This window comes from Prorops nasuta, unplaced genomic scaffold (genome assembly GCF_024137725.1).
Source record: "Prorops nasuta isolate Cenicafe-Biocafe unplaced genomic scaffold, Cenicafe_Pnas_1.2 PNAS00021, whole genome shotgun sequence".
NCBI classification, from domain to species: Eukaryota; Metazoa; Arthropoda; class Insecta; order Hymenoptera; family Bethylidae; genus Prorops; species Prorops nasuta.
Window position 1 is genome coordinate 3,194,136 of NW_027116818.1, and position 21,335 is coordinate 3,215,470.

The window sequence follows — 21,335 nt, forward strand, 5'->3', positions numbered from 1 at the left end:
AATTAATATTATTGTTGTGGTTATTGTTATATTATATTTTATTGATGCAATGAGAGTTTCTCGGAATAAAATATGATACCAGATGTCTGAATAAATAAACGATTTTGATATGAGACTATACAAAATGCAGATAAGTGTGAGACCTGAAGTGCAATACGCTTATTAGGAATACAAATTCTTACTCGCTCACCTGACTCTAATTTGAAATCCAATTACCTCGTAAATTCCTGAACAAAGTTTTAACTTCTTCCAGTATTTTGAAAAGCTTTTAAGATAAATTATAAAAATGCGTAGTAAAAATTGGATTTCCATGCATTTAAAACACTGAAGATGGCCTTCGTATGTCCTTGAACTTGCCTTGCATGGTCAAACCAATGCAACCATACGAAATTGTTTTAAAAGGTAACAAAAATACGTATCTATTATAATTTGTTCCCAACACGCTGAGTTTTCAACTTTTCAGGATTTTCGAAGACTTTACATGTATGAACATGTTTGTCAAGACATCTTATTTAAAGAGAAAATTAAATTTTTACACATGTCTCTTTTTTCTTTCACAGAACTATTCAAATAATTATTTCCCTCTTTCGTCTTCATTTTTCCCAAATTGTTCTCTTTTTACATTTAAATTTTTTTACGACCTTATGTATGACCAATTATGATAATGAAACAAAGTACCTACAACGAGGTAATATTATAAACGATGACCACAAGACAGTTGCATGGTCTCTCGAGTTGGGCAAGAAGAGAAAATATTTTGTTTTAATTTTTCCCAAATTTTTTGTTCTCTTCTTACATTTAAATTTGTTGCCAACCTCATGTATGACCAATTCTGATAATGAAACAAAGTATCTACAGCGAGGTAATATTATAAACGATGATCCACGAGACAGTTGCATGGTCCCTCGGATAGGGCAAGGAAGAGAAAAAATCGGAAACGCCCCGTTAATAAACATCTAAATTCACGATATACCTCCTGGACCAAACGTATGTTTATAGGATATAGCTATCTTTGTCCAGTGACGTCATCTGCGCCACGGGACGAGGAACGAATAGACGATAAAACCGGCCTGACTGGTGCTTCGCTGTAGCTGTGTGCGTTTGACCGTGTTCCGCCGTTCTTCGTGCGGCGAGTATAGGAGGTAAAGGTACACACAGAGTATACATCAACGAAACTAACACAAATACATACCAAAGCCAACACCATCATCGAACAGCCATAGCTGTACAGACGGTTGATCCACTCACGAAACGGAAAACGAACAAATTCAATAAGAACGCGAAATAATCCGATAAAAATAGCCACGATCTAAGCAAAGGCGCGACTCCTACCCTTTTTTTTATTGAATCATACAGTGTGTTTTTATCAGCTTATCTCGATTTTAATTTCAAATCGTTGACACAAGGCTATTTCATTTTCGAATTTTTGTAATTTATCAGTTAATATGGATTTCGATTATTTTAGATTATTTTTTTAAATTTTGAGAGATTTGTGTTTGTGAGAAAGAAATTACTGTTTTTGTTACGTGAATCTATTTGGTGTTCAAATGGTCCGAATAGAAGCGGATATACATGTGTTATATTCTCAGATTATAATGAGAGATTGCATTACGTCACAGAAAGTTTTTTAGTCTTAAAGCTGGACTAGATTGATTATATTTAAATGAGAATGTGGGATTGATCGATTGAAATGAATAAATAGAACTAGTGAAGTCGATCGGTATGAAAAAAAAATATCTGGATGTTTATGAAAAAGTTAGGGCCACATAAACATTATTAACAACATCAAAGCTAAACGCAGTTAATTATATCGAAGGAAAAAACTAGTTCGGTTGATGAGAACGACGAGATGAAACGAGTATATTCGATCCAGATGAAAAAATGTTATTAGATTCTGGAAGTTTGAGAAATAGCTGAATTCACACACACACACACACAGATAAATTTGTTCAACATTAAAGTAGGATTTAGATGGATTACTTTTATTGGAAAGGAAGGATGCGATGATCTATTAAAATGAATAAATAAATCGAGTCGATTTAACTACGTTAAAATAGTTATTTAGATGTTCAAGAAATGTTCGATTTATATAAATTTTTTAAAAGCTAAAGTTGAGCTTGATTTACTACATTTGAAACCAAATGTGGGATTGATGCATGGGTTAAAATGAATAAATAGAGCAGGGGGGAAATAAATCGAGATAAATATATTGAATGTTAAGAATAAAATTCAATTCCAATTCTAAATAAGTTGAATTGTATTGAAAGGAAGATATTGGTAAAATAAAAGAACAATAAATATTAAGTGCTAATGGAAAAGTTTGGTTCGCATAATCCTTTTCAATCAAACTAAATCGGAATTATTTGGATTATACGTTAAAAGACGTGAGACTGATCGATTAAAATGAGTAAATGAAGCGAGAGGAATTGATCCAATTGAAAAAAAGAGATTGGGTAGGTAGGTTTATGGAAAAGTTCGGTTCCTTTTACGTACATCGATCAGATGCAACTTTGCTTATACGCAACTCGAAAGTTGCATGATAGCATTTTAAAAGCTTTCTGTGTTAGTTCAGATTGTGAGTTGAATATAAGCAAAGTGACTACTGCCTACTTTCTTACAGTAAATACACTTTATCACTTAAATATTTATTAGTTTTGTCAATGTTTCTTCAATTGGTTTCTCACATCGTAATACAAAAATAAAAATGTTAAATATAAAGAATTTAATTTGATCTATTGTTTGTAATTTATTGAAGGCACTGTAATGGTTAAATGGAAAGTGAAAACAATATTTTGCCACGATCTAGATACTTCTGTCTTATACAAATATCAAATATCTGGTTAACATATCAAATCAACAATTTCTATATAAAAAGTCGTACATCTTATTTTATCCAGCTCTTAATCAAAAACTATTTAACAATTAAAAATTTCTTTGATTTAAGAATTGTAATTGATAGAAATATTTAGCAATCATCTAGTATTGGTCAGGAATTGTTGAGGCTATACATTGACTTAAAGGGAAGTATGTTTTTAGTTAGAAATTGAAGAAAAAAGTCTTATAAAAATCTTATTCTTAAAATCATTAACTCTGCATAAATTTATCAATTTGGAACGAAATGATCGAACACCTTATATATTATTGAATTTTATTCTAACGAAGAATTTTAAGAGAATAACAAGTTTATAAATAACATGAAAGACAGTCCTGTCAATTTTTATAAAAAAAAATCAGAAAAAAGCGTGTTATACTAGTGAATAAGGGATAATTGAGATCAGTATTGAATCTTACGTGCACTGCGTAAGAAAATATAGCGCTTGACATATTTCTACGCTAAAAAGTATCTGAAGCACGCTTAACCTTGACACAACGTAATCCGACGTGTTATGGCTTTTCGCATCGTGTGCACTCTCGCCATATATAAGTATGAGCATTTGTGAGTAGAACCATGTCGCACACACCTAAGCGAAAAATGTCCTATGCAGACTACACAGGCACCGGATTATCTTTTAACTAGGAGGGAGAAGGGGGCTCTCCTGACTCTACACGAAATTAGATAATTCCTTACGAATGACCGAATCACGTTTTACTGCTAAATTAAACAATCGATTGCCTATTTGAACTAGGAAAGAACGAATAACCAATTCAACCTGTTATCCTGAAATCTGCATGATTTTTTAATGTTTTAAACATATATTTGCAACCCTTATAGACATTTTTTTTTCTTTACAAATCATCATGAAAATTAGCAAATGATAAACGTAATAAAATGTAAAATTACAAGTTTTTGTTGCTTGAAGCGTAAGTTTTTTTTTAAGGTGAGCAATTTTTGTAGGTATAAATAGATTCATGAACGTATTTTAAACCGTGATATAATAACGGTTCACTCTACTGTTGAAAAACAAGCTCATAACTAAAATTATTAGCTAAATTTTACTTTCAATAGTTTTGTAGTTCAACATTTATAATTTTTTGTAGTAACTTCCTTAATTAGTTTGATATTTTTTATCATTAGCATTTAATTCAGTGCAGCTTTCTGTTGATTTTTCTTTACTTCGACAACGTTAAACGTTTTTAAGAAAAATAATTATTGAAGGACTCACGATAATTATTTGTTGATTAAATTATTAATATTTTTTACTCCAGAGTTTCTCTTCTACTAACAATCAATATAGTTTTGGTCGATCGACACTTACGTGATATCCAAATAAGTGAAATCGACAGTTTGTTCAGTGTACGAATCACAGTAGAAGCGTGAAGGACATTTAAATCATCCCATTTTAGCTAAAATTAAAAGAAAAGTCACGCACGCTGCACGTTTCATGTCACAGATCGTACAGAAAAAATTTTAAAAGTATTTCAATAAATAAATTTTCTTCGAGACAAATAAGAAAGATACATCTATTTTTTAATTTCAAAAATTGTTATGTTTGCATTAGCATTTTTTTTAAACACCCAGTCTGGCACAATAAATTTGACGCGATAGCATAATTAACAAAATTATAAGAAGAAATATCAATTTTAAATGACATTTAGAAATTCTTAATCAATAAAATCGTTTTTAATCCGCACGCTTTAAAACTAAATCACAAACCCAATAAAAAAATAATACATATCGGAGTCGTCGATCGTGGGTAGAAATCCAATAAGAATTAAATAAATACTGTAATGAAAAACAGTTCAAAATCACTATTTGGTAGGAAAAAAACTTTGATTCAGATCCACAAATCTTGCTACCCAGTAAAATCAAGCAAATATTGTAAAAAATATATTAAATGGATCGATAAAATCACGATGAAACAAAAATTATGTTAGAACGGGAAAAAATTAAACCTTATAATAATTGAGAAAAGTGTCAAAGTATTGATGCAATGAAAATTATAATTAAATGGATGAACAAAGTTTCTCAAACATTACGATTACTTTGTAGAAATCGTGCAAATAAAAAATATTAATTAAAAGAAAAATAATATTCTTATTATATCATTTTTAAATAAAGAACACAATTTATCCGACATAAAAAATTTTATAGGACTCATCCTAATAAATATTCTTATGTAAGGATAAAAATGGTACAAGGCCGCTTGGGACAATAAGGTTTTGCTTGATTTATCGGGATGAAGAGTGATTGATCGATTAATTTTATTTCTGGGGCTGGAGGGGACAGGTTACCTAAAGGAAAAACGTTTTATGAACAAGATGAAAAAGTGAGTTGGAAAACTGAGTGAAAAGCAGTTGACACATGTCACGAGAAACGAATCGCGCGCGTTTGTGCTGCGTCGGCCAGAGGTTTAGGGGCCGGCGGCCGAGTCGAGACTGAGACTGAGGTTGAACTCTGAAGCTGCACTAGACCGAGTTGATTCTTGAGCCTCGCAGCAGCCGCTAACCCGCTACCACCGAACGCGCGAATGAAACACCAGACAGCCACGCACGAATTGCCAGTCCCCTCCCCCCTCCGCCCCTTAAGAATCAACCAAGGTGAGACGAGACGACGTTAGGCTGGTGAACACTCCATGTGAACGCACACAAAGCATCCACAAACCTGAAACACGATTATTCCCGAGCTCGAGACTCGACATAAATCGCGCCCCCTTCGAAAATCTCTCTTAAATCACGTTAATATTGGTACAATTAATGAAATACTTATAGTAGTGCAATTCATGTATTATCAGTTTAATTTAACATTTATTAATTACAAAAATTATACAAATGTTTGACTGATTTTTTTTTTATTTTTATATTAAATTAGATAGCTAGGATTTAAAGATATGTTTGTGTTTTTAAATTAAAATGTTTGTTTTTCGCGTAATTGTTTAAAAATAATCCGTAAGATTTTTAGAGGTGTACCTATATTGAGGTGAAGAGACGGTCAAAACGGTAAAGAACCTACATAAATCTCAAACTACAGATTTTATGCATGGCTGAAAAGAACGAAGCGTTACGGTAACTGTACTTTCAGCTCGGAGAAGCTTTATCTCTCAAAAAAACGTAAAGATTTAATCTTGAAGAACTTTTTTGTATTCTGCAACATATAAACTTCTTGTACGACATAGCAGTTTGGTCAATTATCGATTGGAATGTAACGGTGTTCACCAAATTCTGAAGGCGAGCTTTTTAATAAGAGGTGCATAAAAATTTATTCAAACTCGTAATAATGTGCCTTGTTATGATAAACTCCTCACTGGTAAAGCAATGAACAAAATAAAATTAATAACGTTAGATTTTGGGTGTATGAACAAATAACTGTTAAGGAAAAACTCTTACTTTATTTAACAAAAAGACGTGTAACATACAAATCTTTCCATGGGAAAATAACTTAATATACAGGGTGTCCCAATAAATATAAACATCTAAAATATCTCTGTTGTTTTTTATAATGGCAAGAAATGATGTATGTATACAGGGTCCATCAGATAAGTATCCCAACGTCTGAGAGTACCAAATTCGCGATTGCGGAGAATGAGCATGTTTTTAGTCGAAGATGGAAATAGTGCCCATACTAAAAAATATCAATGGTCGTGAAATCTAAAGAACGGTGATATTAAAAAAATTTCCTGTTATGTATAATTAATTATTAACGCCCTTGCAAAAAATCTAAATTTATCTTGTACCATTTTTTGTCATTAAAAGAACAGAGATAATTTAGAGGGTCATATTTGCTAGAACAATGTATATTTTTTATATTGTAACTAACTTTGATCTTTGTTAAAGCTTTGTTAATGAAACAATAAAAAATATAATATATTATAATAAATCTCATAACTTGTGTTAGATAATTAATTTCTCATTAGAAATACTTAAACATAACAATCTATCATAAAACATAAAATTCTTAAAAAGATAAAATAAACCTCGCAGCCAGTTTAAATTATTGTTATTTTATAACACTCTGCTCGGAGTACCCTTTTGAGTTGTACTACTTTTCCATTTGCAAAAAAATAACTGCCCCAGAAAAACGTGATTGAATAAACATAAAAAAAATAGAAACATGTGTAGATGCAAGAATAAAATGCATTAAAAAACAGTAACGCACCATATACACATCCATGCAAACACAAAAAACTGTATTACAATGTTATAGAACCTATCACTTCAAACGTCTTGAAGAATACACAAAAGAAAGCCTTTATCATTATCTCCGTAATTATTAAAGATATGAAAACTTACAGAATACCTCTTTTAATGCAAATAATAAGAGACTTCGAAAAGATATAATGTAAACATTTCATATCTATATGTACAATTATGGAGATACACATCTTCATATGTCTATGTTCAAGAGCATTTTAATTGACGGACATTTTGTATAAATTTAGAAAAAATATTCATTTAATTAAAATAAATCATTATTTAAATATTAATAATTAAAAAAGTTACTTGGTTTTGATATTAAACATATTACATTAAATAAAAGTTTATTTGAATCAGACCAATTTTAATTCCTTTAATTAAAATTTATTGTAATATCAAGTAAATATTTAAAATCATGAATACTCAAATAAAGATTATTTTAAATCCAAAGATTATTTTTTTCATTGTAATACTATTGTAAAGCTAAGTGAGATTAGGTAATGGTAAGCCATAACGATTTTCATTTGCCAAAGATGCTGTGGTGACTTCGACAAACTTCGAATGGCAAGAAACCACAGATTGGCTGCAACAAGCAGAAACATCGTTGCAACTGCAATTTTCATTCTTCTCGTCATCGCACGAATCCTCCAGACTCACCTTTCTAGATTCTTCGAAAAACTCTTCAAGATTTCCATTCCTGTCAGTTTTAAGTGGTGAAATTCCAATTCCCCTATCTTCACGTTTCGCATATTCACATTTAAAAAGAGACATTTCCTTAACATCTGGCATAATTGGTGAATATCTCTCTAGATCCAATATGTTTCTAGTTGGAATATTCTCAAAAGTTTCCAATTGCTTGTTTGTTTCATTCTGGACAGTATCATTCATTGCTACATGATATTCCGCGTCCTGCATCTCGTGATAGTCCACGTGTTGCCCATGTTCTTCTTGAACATTTGATATCACCTTGTGAGAGGCCACACCATACCTAGTGTCATAGGAAATCCGAACTGTTGTTGTTTCAGTAACTTCTTTTACCACTTTTCGTGTACTTTCCTGCATTGGAAAATTTAATCATCAATTTAACAATAATTATTATTAAAGAGCTATCATTTTTATTCGTAATAACTATCTTCAACTTACGTCTGTAGCCTTTTCATATAAAACAAATTTATCAGCTACTAGTCCATTTAAATTCACTTCATCAGATTTGGTATCTGATAGTTTAGTTTTATTTGTCTCCAAGTTGTCTGATATCTCTATTTTCTCATTGGTCCCAATATTTATTTTTTCGTCGGTTCCAAATCTATGAATAATAAAGAAACGTTGATGATAAACAGTAAATGTTGAAAATTTAAAAAAAAACTACGCACCTGTTATTATTGTATTGAAAATGCGTTTCCGGCGTGAATGCAAACTCTGGGATATTGTCGATTTCTGGGGATAATACTAAAGAATCGCTTCTTGATCGACCTGTAGGAGTTGTCGAACATTCCGTAGCTGTAACGTAGCCTTCGATAGCCGAATCCTCAGCGTTGCTTTCATCCCCCATTTGTTTTTTGGTTTCCTATTAAAATCAACAAAATAAAATATTCCCGTCTCAAGAAAATTATTATTTAACAAATAAACTACGTAACAAAAAATTACAACAAAATTGGGACATTTAAAATTATTTTAAACCTGACACTGTTCTTAATTTTTGTTTTGAGAAAACTGTAAATTTACTAAGATTTTTTCAACGAAAAACTTTGAATCATAATAACACAGATAAAAAAGGGAGCTAAATTTTAGAATATTCGAAGATACGAATTGATGAATTTAGGTATTACTTGAAATTGAGCGTGTTTTTCCATCTCTGCTTCTTCCGGTGGCGGTGGAAATTCGGTGTCACTCGAAATAGCTTCGTAGTGGCCTTGTGATGCGAAGTCAGATTCTCTCCCCACTGTTTCATCCTCTGCAAAACACAGTGGAGGAAGCGGAGAGTCCAAAGTCGACGATAACCCAACACCAACACACATTTCAGGACTTTGAAGGGGTAGTTGAGGAGGTGGAAGGGGGGGTGGACTGGAAGACTTCGATGCAGAGTCGCCTGAGTCTGCAGAAACTTCAGTCGCCATTTTGGTGGGTCCAGCTATGCATACATATACAAATTGCAAATTGAAATTGATATATCAAGTAAATAACTGGACGAAGCTGCAAGCTTATGTAGCATAGAGTTTCGAATAGCTCTTGAGATAAGATAAAATAATGTGCAATAAACATTAGATTCCATTTAAAAATTCTAAAATGACTTTCGCGTGACCTTGAAATGACATTTAAGGTCAAACAAATGGCATCATCTTAAATTGCCATCTCAAATCATATAACTATCACTCCACCCTTTATCCTTTATTTTGCTTCTCTTGCTACATTATCGTGTTCGTATATCAGGAGGTGGATTAATCCGATTTATAGCATTAAAAGTATCATACGTAAAGATAAAATCTTTATTTTGGAATAAAAATAGAAACGTTTATTTTTTTACCAATAGCGGTCGTTGATTCGGTTTGGTTCGTGGTTGAGATTGCTGGGACGCATGTAGATACCGGAAGTGCCGCCATTAAAGCTGATGGGGCGGTGGTAGAAGTAGAGTAAGTGTTCGTGGAACTGGTTGCGTAGCTTGTAGTTTGAGAAGAAATTGAACCAATGGAGCTAGAATTTTGCGAAGAACTGAAAATGGTGGAATTTGTGGTTTGCGAGGAACTGGACATGGGCACTGGCCGAGTTCGTGCACCGGCCTCGCACAATTTAGCATCCAAGCGCTCGGCGAGCCTCGTCACTTCCGCTAATCGAGCGGAAATCGCCTCGATCGCTGTTAAATTGCTCCCTTTGCCAGCTCCGCTCCCATCCTCCTCGTTCTCGTACATTCTGTACAAACAAAAACCACTTCAGATAGAACTTATAAACAATATATATTCCAAAAATTTATTCGTTATACAAAATTATTTTTGTTTGTTGAAAAAATATAGTTTAGGATCATGTAATAGAGAGTAGCTCACTGTTTGATTCATTTTGCAAATTAAATGAGGTAGGCAATTTCTTTTCGGAGCGAACTATTAAATTATATTAGAATCAATGATATTTACGTGAAAACTGGGTTATCTACAATTATTACTAAAATGCTGATGTCTTTTTTCACAATTTACATTTTCTTTATTACTGCTATATGTAGTATATCAATTTCAACTGCAGCTATACTGCACTACAAATAAAGAATGAAATTGGATTACGTCGAATTTTAGTTCAAACACCATTAAAATCCTCTATAAATAATTCTGATATCCATGTGTTAATTGTATAGAATAGATTGCTATAAAATAGCAATTTTTTAATTAAAATAAAGTAAACAATAAACTAAAGAATCAATCCTTATTATATTCCTATTTTATTGTAGCCGGTTAAATTATACATAGGCAATTAAAAGTATTTATAAATTTAAACCTAAATTTTCTTAAATCATGATATTATTGGATTTTATGGAATCGATGAAATTGGTGCCAGTAGTAGCATTTTCATTGGAAACTGTCAAAACTCCGGAATTACATAAGGGATAATAACATTCTGAGGCTTGGCTTTCACGAACCAGATGTCTTCCTCCAAAGTGGGACAAAGTTCTAATTTCGGTGAAACTGAATCCAACGACTCGACAAAATACCCCGATTTACTAATATCTCTATTGTATACGCGATAACCTACCAATTGATTATTCGAAAATAGTTGAATAAACTTTACAAAAATATTTGAAAATATTGGCATAAGGTAGAACTTATAATACTACAATATTAGAAAGTGAATAACCAACATGCAAAATGACAGAAAATAATTTTAAATTTATTAGAAAAAAGGTGAAAGTTTTTAACACAGAAATAAATTATTTTTTATAAGAAAATTTATGAAAGTTATCTAAAAATTATGGTATCCACACTACTTCAGATTATAAATATCAGTAAAAACTAATAGATACTAATTTCGTTGTGTAAATGAATTTTGAACTGAAGAAATATGATAAATACAAAAATTGTTGTAAAGATTTCCCAAAATTGTATAATAAATACATAGATAAATACAAAAATTCCCCTTAATGTTAGTTGGAAAATAGAACACAAGAATACCGGAACACACCGAATGAAGCACGGCCAAGTGGAATATAGTGCCAGGGACACGTATGTGAATGAAAGTTAAAAAAGAAAAGCATATAAAATAAACAAATTATCAGCAAATTGTTGCACCCAATAAATTTTGAATTTTATCAAATTCACCACGATTAACATTCGAAATCTAAGTTTTATTTTTCACAATTTTATAAAACAGTTGATGCACGTAAACGAATTTTGCACTGTTAATGAGGTAATAATAATAATAACAGTAACAATAACGATAAACGAAGATCACGAATCAGTCATAACTAGCATAATATATAAAATTTATAAATGATTAAAGAGTTAGAACAATCACACACATTGTTAGGAAATTTTGAGTCAAATCATTCTTTGTTCGTAACTATTCCTAATTGATATTCATTTGTTGAACGAAGAACCCTCTACGTGGCATATGTATTTTGATCAGTTAGACTTACGTGCACCAATTTTAAAGTACGGCGACCCGCCAGTGCCCAGTCATAGACTGACGTATGCACAAGAACACTGCTCTTTGAGTACATCACCCCTCTCACGAGTTTCACCCACTTCTGTTCCATTTAAATTCATCATATACTCCAGACCTCCCAATTTAAGAATACGTACAAACTCCACGCCAGAATTTCAAGTTTACTACCAAAGACAGCGTCTTTTTATTTTAACATCCAAGTTCATTTTTATTATATTTCCAATTTTAATAATATAATTTTTTCATACCCAAATTAATATTTAACAGTCCAGCATAATATGAATATTATTTAATTAAAATTTAACATTTCACGATTTTACATTGCTCAATTTGGAGTAGAAAAGTATGTTATGATCAATTTTAATTATACTGTTTGATAAGAAGTTTAATAAGTTAATTAGATATAAATTGAGTATTGCATAGAAATAATTGTAGTAAAAAAAGATATTTTGTGTAATTTTAGACAGTGTGCTTTTTAATAATGCCGTACTTGCCGTTGTTGGATTAAAGGTTCTTTCAATCTCGACCTCAAAAGTCTTCCCAATCTAACCATGCGTCCAACTTCCATTAAAAGTTTCTCTCGATTTCCAAGGATTTCTCGAATTTCAGCCCTTGTCTTCGACTCAAAAGTAAAGCCTTCTGCTTCTGTTACGGTTTTCAAGGATTCCACCATTGAGATCAGTTCATTCAATCTGGAGCAATGCTGTGAATATATAATTTAAGGTAATTAAGAAAATAAATAAATTAGAAAGAACAAAAATTAATACAATTTTATCCCTTAAAAATAGAACAAAATTATTTTTATACGTAAAATAGAAATTAACTTTTGGCCAACAAATAATCTTTCATACATACATCTTCAACGTTACGATAAAAAATTGCGCAGATTCTTAATCGAGTTAGTTGTTCTTGGCCAACAGTTCTGATTTGTTTCCATACTTGACGTAATTTTGCAGAAAGATTTACGCTTTTTTCCAAGGACAATCTGCAGGACATTCTTAACACCCTAGCTCCATTTATCAATTGACAGCCGTAGTCGTAAGTCCCCTGCATAAATATTTCATGATTAAAAACGATTTATCAAATATGGAAAGTTAATTAATATACTATTATTTATTAAATGCAAATAGGTTATATTGAATAATTAACAAAGAAATTGAATGTTACAAAGATTAAATGTTTTGACCATAAAACTGGGTGTTGTGTGTATGTGCCTATATTTTAATGATAAGATTATATAATTGTCACAAGGAACATTTTTGTGGATACATCTACTTTTCATTATGTGAGTTTATAATAATGCAATTAAAATCACACATAAATATTTTTATTACCTTTGCTGTTTCTTGGAAAGATTGATGCTCATCTTTTTGTAATTGCATTTCATTTGCATTGCATCCTACTTCGGCATGCTTTTCCATTAATACGTCAAACAAATCATTAAGCCATTTAGCAGCCTAAAATGATTGAAAAAATAGGGTTTAGCTTTTTTAATTGACAATTAAATCTCGTAGAATTTTAAATTGATTATATATAACTGTACTATTTATTTGTTATAATTTTAGGTGTAATTAGTAGAAAAATTAAAACCTGCTCAGCATCATTTTCGTAGGTATTAATTAAGTTTATTTGCTGTAGGGTAACTTTTTGCAGCTTCACACTATCGTTAAAAATATTTTTTCTAGCATGAGTTGCATCTAGGATATCTCTGACATTTATTATATCTTCCTGGTAATCGACTTGTACATCTCGGCCCAAAGCATCCTTGACAGGCATAGAAAGTATATCGGATAGTTTTTCTCCCTCTTTAACAAGCTCCTTTTCTAATTTCTCTGAATAATGATATAAATTCGACATCAGCTTTTATAGATAAGGTATTAAAGATATTTTTATTCCTCACCTAAAATAGCCTGACTTTCTTCTAACTTCAAAAGCTTAGCACTAGCTTGGGAAAAATCATGAGTTCTATTACTCATCACTAATTTATCGAATACTTCACTAGTCTTGTCAAAATACTGAAAATTTAACAATTTTATTTCGTACATTTAATATTTTCTGTGATAAAGTTTAATTATCTTATTAAAAATAATTTACTTTTGGGGAGTAATCTTATTTCAGAGCTAATGGCTTTTTTGGACAGTGTTAAATATATTTGTTAACATAAGAGTTGAATAGGATATGGCGACTTACTTCTGAAACCAGCCTAAAAAATCTTTGCGATGTAATAAGAATATTTCTTCTCCTCTCTAGTCTGGATGCGAAACTACGGCACACAAAATCCATAAAATCTCTTTGAGATTTTAGATCTTCGGGTAAACGACTACTTGGAATACTGTCGATTTTATGAAGCAATTCAGCGTAACGACCATAAGTTTCCTACAAAAAATGTATGAAATATGTAGAAGAATTTTATCATTTTAAATAACGGTGAAACGTTATTTTATGAAAAAAATCTTTAAATTGTAAGCACATGTACGATGTTATTATATTAAGTGATTGTAGAATGAACTACAAAAATATGGACTAGATTTCATAGTAATTTTCTAAAATTTTTTACAGAGATAACTTTTATATTTACCCTGCATTCAAGTTCCAGTTTTTCGTGATCTCTTCTTAATTCCTCTGAGGAAGACACATCAAAACCAACTTGATAGGAAGAATTTAGCATAGTGTCAGCTGGTCCCAAAATCCAATTAGTAACTTCAGCAACTCCTTCTTCCAATGTACCTATTGTTTTTGCAATATCTAAACACTGCTCCATTCGCAACCAGGCATTTTCTATATCCAACTGAAACATTATTTTATATTAAGATGACCATGAATAATGAAATCACTTATGCTGCACTTTATAGAAAAAAAGCTAAAAATCTTTACCTGTTTGATTTGTACAATATCAAGCAGCTCGTGAATACACTGGACTGTATCAATTAAATCTTGTGCTGTTTCTCCACACAATAAATTTGCTAGACTTCTACCTACAATTTGTTACTCGTTTAGTAAAAATTAAGTAGTAAAGCAAATTTATTTAAATCATCAGTGACGTATAATTCTTTATATTAGCTAACATATTTTATTTGTAATATTAAAAAAACTACCTGAATTAATAATACGTTGAGCACTAGCAGACAAATCCATTCCAGTCTCCCAGTAAATTTCTAATTGATTTTCTGATTGCCTGGTACGAATTTCACTCAAAGTCTCCAAATTTTGTTGCAGATCAGTCATTTTTGATATTAATTCTGACATATCCTTGCAATAATCATCCACTCTCTGCAAAATTTACCATCCCTCGATCATTGAGTTTATAATATATTATAAGTCATAATATAAAAATAAACTTAAGCTAATACCACTCTTGTTTTAATCCATTCTGCATGATCATATGATTTATTGCCTTCCAACTCATATGGTAGTTGGGCAAAATCTATGTAAGATGATAATCTTTCCAGCGTAACATAAGTAGGCTAAAACAAATATTATTATTATATTAAATCTTACATATCTAAAAATATTTGGTTAAAAAATAATGAATATTTTATACATCAATATGTTGATATCTGCATTTGTATAGGATTAACTTCTTATAATTTTAAGTAACACAAAACACTGAAATATACAAGTTTTACCTCGCCATCTTTATGGGACTTGGTGCAATTATCGACACGTTTATCCCAAAATCCATCAGGTCTCACTACAATTACCAATGCTGCACGTGATCCCATAAGTGTTGTTGCCAATCTCAAACAGGATCTTGCCACTCGCCATGCTCCACGGCGTGCATCCACAATTAGGCCAAGTCCTCTTTGTTTAGTTTCATCGCTGTTTAATCACAAATTTGTACTACGTTATCAATCAATCAAAAATTGACTAAATTTGATCAAATCCTTTGAAAAGGAATTTAAGCACGTGCATTTATATTTGTTAAAATATATGCTACAGAAAGAACGGTGACTTGATCTATGAATAGGCTGTGGAATTTCAGAAAGTTTCATAATGATAACTACTGATTTAGGCCATCGTTCTACATTACAGGCAGCATTAATTCCACAATATAAACACCAACAATTTATGCCATACATAGAAAATTATATCTGAGAAGCTCATCCATTTGTGCAAAAAAACAATGCAGAAAGAATTACCTGAAAATATGTAAAAAATATTCGATAAGACATTCCAGCCTGGTCTTCGTATTAGGCTGAAGTTCAGCAGGTACATTAACGATAATCAAGGGTCGCCCTTCCAAATCTCTACCTCCAGGAATGTAGGCAAGCTCCGATTCTAATGCCTCTAGGACATGTGGTTGTAGACCCTTCATAGGCATCTCTGATATGTTCTCACGTTCGCATTTTTTGTGCACTCTAAAAGAACCATAACAATAATTACTATAATTATATGTAAAATATCAATTTTATAACACAAAAATAATACGTTATATTAATTTTAATTAGCGACTAATTTGTAGGAAAAGTATATCATTTAAAATTATATAATTTTGTAATTAAAGTGTTCAAATATAATTACTATTTATTATTAATTACTTCTACCAGAGATAAAAGATATCTTTAAAATTTTCTCTTAAAAGTATTAAACATTTATTTCACCGTATATTAATTTAATCTTTGTTTTCATGCTTAAAATGAAAACAAAGTAGTAGGAATTTACCGGGTTGGCGAGCGAGAGTTCAACGCCTCTCATTACGTCTGGTTGAAAACTAGGTGTGCCTTATATCAATCTAGCGGAGTCTGCGTGAAAACGCACACAACCAAGTACATTAAATGATATCGTATCCAAAGATGACTTTCTAAAGAAGCACGATATGCTTTTAAGTGTGTCGAAAATTATCGAGCTTCAAAAATTTCACGAAGAATCTTCAATTAAAACTGGTATTGTGATTAAATCATTGTTTAAAGCTTTTTGATTGATTTATTTATAAAATCTTGGATAGTTCTCGTTTTTTGGCTTATACTTACAAGTTCATTCGAACTCACGACTCTTATTTTGACAAGTACACCTGATTTATGTACGCGATCAGGTAGATTCACCTTACTACACACGTTAATCTCCCCCCCCCCCCCCTCATCCGCCTTAGATTAATATAATTCCTAATGCAATACTTCTTTAATTAACACTGGCATATATAAATATATATTTTTTAGGACCTTTAGGTATATCCAATTGATTTAATTATAAATTAATTGATTATCAGTATACACACACATCTGATCTATGTATCCGAATAAAAAAAATTGTTTAATTACATACAAGCAGTCACACTTCCACTATCCCTTTACTCAACGAAGGTCCCTAATAAGAGGAATCCTCAATTAACACTGACATGTAACTTTAAAATTTATTAGAGCTTTTGGTATTCGACTATTTTTTTTTTTTATAAAATCTTTAGTTATCAGTAAACTTGACCTATATACGTTGTCAATTAAATTCATTCAAACTTACACGGTTGATCACATATTACACCTAGATTCATTTCACAAAGGCCTCTAATTAGAAAAAAATTTTTAATAAACACTATCATATGATTATAAAATTTAGTACAGTATTTTAATTGATTTGTTTATAATACATTTGAATCGAGCTCGTGTGTGCCTTATAAGTTCACCGGAAACACACCAGGATAAGCAGCTGTTACACTGTCAGATACACCTGACCCATGTACGTGGTCAGCCTGATCCACCCAAATGCATACTGTCGCTCTTTCCCCTTCTTCGTGTCTTGGAAGGTCCCCAGTAAAACTAATCAACTTCGTTCAAACTTTTATCGACCCTTTTTAAACTCCAACTTCCGGTTTCTCTTAAAAAATTCCTCGTGATCCAAACTCACCAATTTTTCAGAATTCTGAAGGCAAAATGTTTTAACAGGTGTTTCGGTCAATGAATATGTGATACCAATAAATAGTCCCAAGCTTGTTTATAGTTTACACTCCTGAAGAATATTTCATTCATGATCCGCTAGACCGAACGTTAAACTGGTTTTCGACAAGATTTCAATCGATTGGTACTTTCAATCTAAGGCACCATTAATAATAATGTATTCACTCTTCACAGGATGCGTGTTGAAACTGAAGAAACTTTTGTGATAGATGAATAATTTTAATCCACTGCTAATTATAAACGTAACTAAAAGTTAACATTATAAAACACTAGAAAAACTTAAGAGAAAGAAAAGAATATTGATAAATGTGAATAAATTAATTTTTCAAAAAGTGTATTACAATTAAATTAGAAAAATCAACGTCAAATAAAAATTAAAAAATAAAGAATATAATGAATAAAAATACATAAATTTGTAGAAAAGTCTTTTGAAACGAATAATCAGAAATAGGAGGTGAAAACTCAAAGAGGGAAAACAGGTTGAATAAAAATTTAGTTGAAGCTGATATAAAGTTTACTGAATTTACGAACAAACTACACTGAATAAATCTGGCATACCAACAAGAGAGGATAGGAAATTATGCCTAACGAAAGAATCCAGTAGGGTAGACTTTGGCGAATTATACAAGCGGAAACGATGCAGAAGGAGCAAGAGCTCGGTGCAATTGTACCGGGATCGACTGTCCGGCGCGGATGCTGCAGGAAAACCGAAAGCTACCTCTGGTCCATTCAGGTCCAACGGTACTCTGGCACCGATTATACCGTGGTACCTCTCTCGCCTTCCTTATCCCCTCTCCTTTCCTCTCACTCCACTTTTCCCTCTTAAACCACTTCTCTCTTTCTCCCCCTCTCTCTGCCTCCCTCTTTTCTCTTTTTATCTCCCTTCACTTTACTCCTCTTCGTATACATTTCCTTTTCTCTCTTCCTCTCTCTTTTTCTCTTATTATTTCCCTTCACTTTACCTCTCATACACATTTCTTTCTCTCTCTCTCTATTCCTTATTCACTCACTCTCCATCTCTCTTCTTCCCACATCTTCAATTTTTACACAGTCAACTTATAACTCCGTCTCTAGTCCTCTCTTCGACTCTTATTCACTTCGTCCTTCTTCGAGCTAAAGCGCCTTCGAGAGAAAATCTACCGCGAATATATGAATTTACATGCGTGATATCTCTCCCAGCTCATGCAACTGAAACACAAACAAATTAAAAAGAAGTGCAGTGTCTTAAAAAGTGTTACAATTGTTCGTTTTTAATAATTGTGGAATAAGATTTGCGATAATTCTACTTTACGTAACATATTCATTTGTATTAAAATATAAACGTAGTCTTAATTGTGATTAATTTCTCATCCAATTAAAGCAGTTTCTTGTCGTTAAAAAACTGCTGAGGAGCTCTTTAAATTTTTTAAAAGCATTTAATTATTTTCGATTTCTTTATTGTTGGAATAGTAATAAAGCAAGTCATAATAGCTAGATCAATTCAGGAGGTTTGTATGAAATCCGAATTATATTATTTTTTACTAATACATTTATCAGTAGCGATTATAGATTCATTTGTTAAAATACTTAGTATTTATTAAATAGTTTAAAGAAATAGATAAATAATACTTCATTATTCAGTTTTCGTTTCAAAGCTTATCAGTTATAGTTTAGTAATACAATATAGCTGTAGGAATTTCGCGATGTTGGTAAAACAGTTTCAGATACAGGGTGAAAAGGCCAGGCCCTGAATGATCTATTTTCTTAAAAGAGATTCTTCTTATCGTTACAATATTACAAAACTTTTTATAACCAAAAAAACCTGTGATTTTTTCATCATAAAAATAAGCAAGGCTAGACAAATATTTCTTAAATACTTACCAAAATAACATTTTAGTTGCAAAATGAATGAAATATTGATTAGTATCATAATTAAGTTTACCTAGACATAATTTATAATTAAAATACAAGACGTTTTAAATTTGTAATGTAAAAATTTGTCAGAAATTGAGAAAAAAAGATACAAGAATGTTGCATACGTTTTTTTATTTTTTATGACTCGTAATGAGGTTACAGACGCATTAGTGATTACATCTCTCCCGTGAGAACCACTAATAAATCATATCGTTGTAAAATAATAAATACAGTATTGTTAAAGTTCTATTGTCACGTCATTATCGCTATTTACATGTATCTTGAAAATTGTAATGGCCAATATTGTAAAATTTATTGTCGACGATCTAGGTTACATAAGGCACTCACAATATATTAATCGAATATCTACAATTTATGGAGACTCATAGTCTTCCTTATTAATAATATTATTATTGTGCTTTTTCAAAACTTTATACACGAAACATTGCTATTTATTATTCGTAATATTTTTCAAGTATAATTTAAAATATTTAAATAATTGTCATTCTTATAAAAAGTCGCCGGTACTATGAACATTAAATATAAAACGGCGACTACAAACCTTAAAATTACTCATATATTTGGTTAAGCGATTTATGCTGAAATTCTTTGAATAGAAAGTCATTCGATGAAAATCAATTTAATATAAGAATTGTTTTCGCGGTATATAGTGATAAAAATTATCATTGTGCCGAGTTATTCGTTACATTTTATACAAATCATGTGACCACAGTTACACAATTACGTTCTCTACTCTCTACTATAGATTGTTAAAAGCGCACGCATCTATCAAGTTATGTACTGTATAAGATTGTTCGTTTTACTTTTAATTGGTGAGTGAGAAAATGCTAACGCCTTCCACGTAAAACAAGCAAGCCTTATAAATCAGACTTTCACAAGTTTCTTGACAAAGAAAGCCTCATAATTTTTGCACTAACTTTGTCTCAGCTTCGTATTGTGCCTTAGATTAAATATTTTCTCCTAATTTCTACAAACGCCAAGAATAAATAGCCTTGTCCTATTCTCGTATTTACTCTCTTTATCGATAAAATTTATTTTGAACAATTTTTAAATATATAACCAAATTAAAAAAAATAAATTATATAAAAATTTCTCGAGTTTGTTCTCCAAACATTTCCTTGTTTGTTGTCGAATGTTTACGAGTTTTACGTTGATCAATATTTTAAAAGATATTCTCTAATAGCGATAAGTTTTTCATCGATAAATTGTTATAAAAAATAATTCGAATATATTCGCATATTAACTTATTTTTCGTACGTTCGTTGGCTTTTTCTTGTAATATAATTAATGCAAATTTTACTTGTTCCAAAAGGCAAAAGCTCGTTGTATCCTCTCATTATAAGGTTTTTCTGTAGCCATTGCGCTTACAGAGTGAATGCGATGTGGATTTTGAGAAGAATTTGGTGAAGCTGAATTAACTTTTTCCATTTCAAACAACTTGGCGGTGCGGCTAACATTTCCAGTTGGAACAAATTTTGTTCGAACGCGGCCACCTATTATCCCTGTGTCCTTAGTTTTACTTGAGGCTGTAATCAAGCAATAATAAAATTCATTTGTAACTCCTAAAAATTCTTTTCGTTTGAATTATTATTTCTCATTTTAACCGATTTATAGTTATTAATTATACATAATAAGCTGTTAATAAAAAACAGCTTATTATTCACACTGTCAAAGAAATTAAATTTATTTGGAAAGTGCAATATAAATTTCAAAAATTAAAAATATTTAAAAGAAAATTTCTTTTTCAAAGAGTTAAATATTAAATTCTAAACAAATATAATTTAATTAAATCTTACAATATAGTTAAGGAACAGCAAA

At 31.1% G+C, this 21,335-nt stretch overlaps 5 protein-coding genes across 8 annotated transcripts in view; all 5 read right to left on the reverse strand.

Annotated features, from left to right (window-relative positions):
- Positions 1-5,349, reverse strand: part of LOC136780995 (uncharacterized) — a 39,420-nt gene extending 34,071 nt beyond the window's left edge. Inside the window, exon 1 of one of the 2 annotated variants that reach the window (XM_066739633.1) lies at positions 5,173-5,349. Coding sequence is in view for 1 of the 2 variants with exons in the window: in XM_066739634.1 (XP_066595731.1) it covers positions 1,193-1,210 (18 nt within the window). In the remaining variant the exon portion in view is untranslated. Of the gene's footprint in view, positions 1-1,192; positions 1,223-5,172 lie in introns of those variants that run through there. The other variant, XM_066739634.1, reaches the window with a different exon arrangement.
- Positions 5,350-7,543: 2,194 nt separating this feature from the next.
- On the reverse strand, positions 7,544-11,713 carry LOC136781007 (uncharacterized). Its single transcript, XM_066739660.1, has 7 exons — positions 11,687-11,713; positions 9,596-9,978; positions 8,901-9,202; positions 8,445-8,638; positions 8,215-8,377; positions 7,729-8,127; positions 7,544-7,654 (listed from the first exon to the last, which is right to left on the reverse strand). Exons 2-7 carry the CDS (start codon positions 9,975-9,977, stop codon positions 7,592-7,594), a joined length of 1,503 nt encoding a protein of 500 aa, XP_066595757.1. The 5' UTR covers position 9,978; positions 11,687-11,713; the 3' UTR covers positions 7,544-7,591.
- A 477-nt stretch (positions 11,714-12,190) lies between these two features.
- LOC136780956 (SEC14 domain and spectrin repeat-containing protein 1-like) lies at positions 12,191-14,940 on the reverse strand. The gene is made up of 9 exons (XM_066739576.1): positions 14,811-14,940; positions 14,590-14,690; positions 14,294-14,503; positions 13,906-14,091; positions 13,616-13,730; positions 13,306-13,547; positions 13,050-13,172; positions 12,571-12,762; positions 12,191-12,418 (listed from the first exon to the last, which is right to left on the reverse strand). The coding sequence occupies exons 1-9, from the start codon at positions 14,938-14,940 to the stop codon at positions 12,191-12,193; spliced, it is 1,527 nt and encodes a 508-aa protein (XP_066595673.1).
- Positions 14,941-15,053: 113 nt separating this feature from the next.
- Positions 15,054-17,687, reverse strand: LOC136780957 (SEC14 domain and spectrin repeat-containing protein 1-like). Its single transcript, XM_066739577.1, has 4 exons — positions 17,554-17,687; positions 15,855-16,073; positions 15,342-15,534; positions 15,054-15,179 (listed from the first exon to the last, which is right to left on the reverse strand). The coding sequence occupies exons 2-4, from the start codon at positions 16,034-16,036 to the stop codon at positions 15,054-15,056; spliced, it is 501 nt and encodes a 166-aa protein (XP_066595674.1). The 5' UTR covers positions 16,037-16,073; positions 17,554-17,687.
- A 1,922-nt stretch (positions 17,688-19,609) lies between these two features.
- The window catches only part of LOC136780994 (uncharacterized), a 55,824-nt gene continuing 54,098 nt past the window's right edge, over positions 19,610-21,335 (reverse strand). For 2 of the 3 annotated variants that reach the window (XM_066739630.1, XM_066739631.1), the window contains one exon: positions 19,610-21,043. In XM_066739630.1, the coding sequence (XP_066595727.1) occupies positions 20,814-21,043 (230 nt within the window). In that variant the 3' untranslated portion in view covers positions 19,610-20,813. The remainder of the gene's footprint in view (positions 21,044-21,335) is intronic. The other variant, XM_066739632.1, reaches the window with a different exon arrangement.

Coding starts and splice junctions, on each gene's coding strand:
- LOC136780957 (XM_066739577.1), bottom strand. CDS start 16,036: ATGCCTATGAAGGGTCTACAACCACATGTCCTAGAGGCATTAGAATCG. Junction 15,535..15,854: donor TATTTTTTACATATTTTCAG/GTAATTCTTTCT, acceptor GTGATTAAACAG/CGATGAAACTAAACAAAGAG. Junction 15,180..15,341: donor AGTCCCATAAAGATGGCGAG/GTAAAACTTGTA, acceptor TATTTGTTTTAG/CCTACTTATGTTACGCTGGA.
- LOC136780956 (XM_066739576.1), bottom strand. CDS start 14,940: ATGACTGATCTGCAACAAAATTTGGAGACTTTGAGTGAAATTCGTACC. Junction 14,504..14,589: donor ATATTGTACAAATCAAACAG/GTAAAGATTTTT, acceptor ATAATGTTTCAG/TTGGATATAGAAAATGCCTG. Junction 12,419..12,570: donor TTTATCGTAACGTTGAAGAT/GTATGTATGAAA, acceptor ATATATTCACAG/CATTGCTCCAGATTGAATGA.
- LOC136781007 (XM_066739660.1), bottom strand. CDS start 9,977: ATGTACGAGAACGAGGAGGATGGGAGCGGAGCTGGCAAAGGGAGCAAT. Junction 8,378..8,444: donor TTTCAATACAATAATAACAG/GTGCGTAGTTTT, acceptor TATTATTCATAG/ATTTGGAACCGACGAAAAAA. Junction 8,128..8,214: donor TATATGAAAAGGCTACAGAC/GTAAGTTGAAGA, acceptor TTTCCAATGCAG/GAAAGTACACGAAAAGTGGT.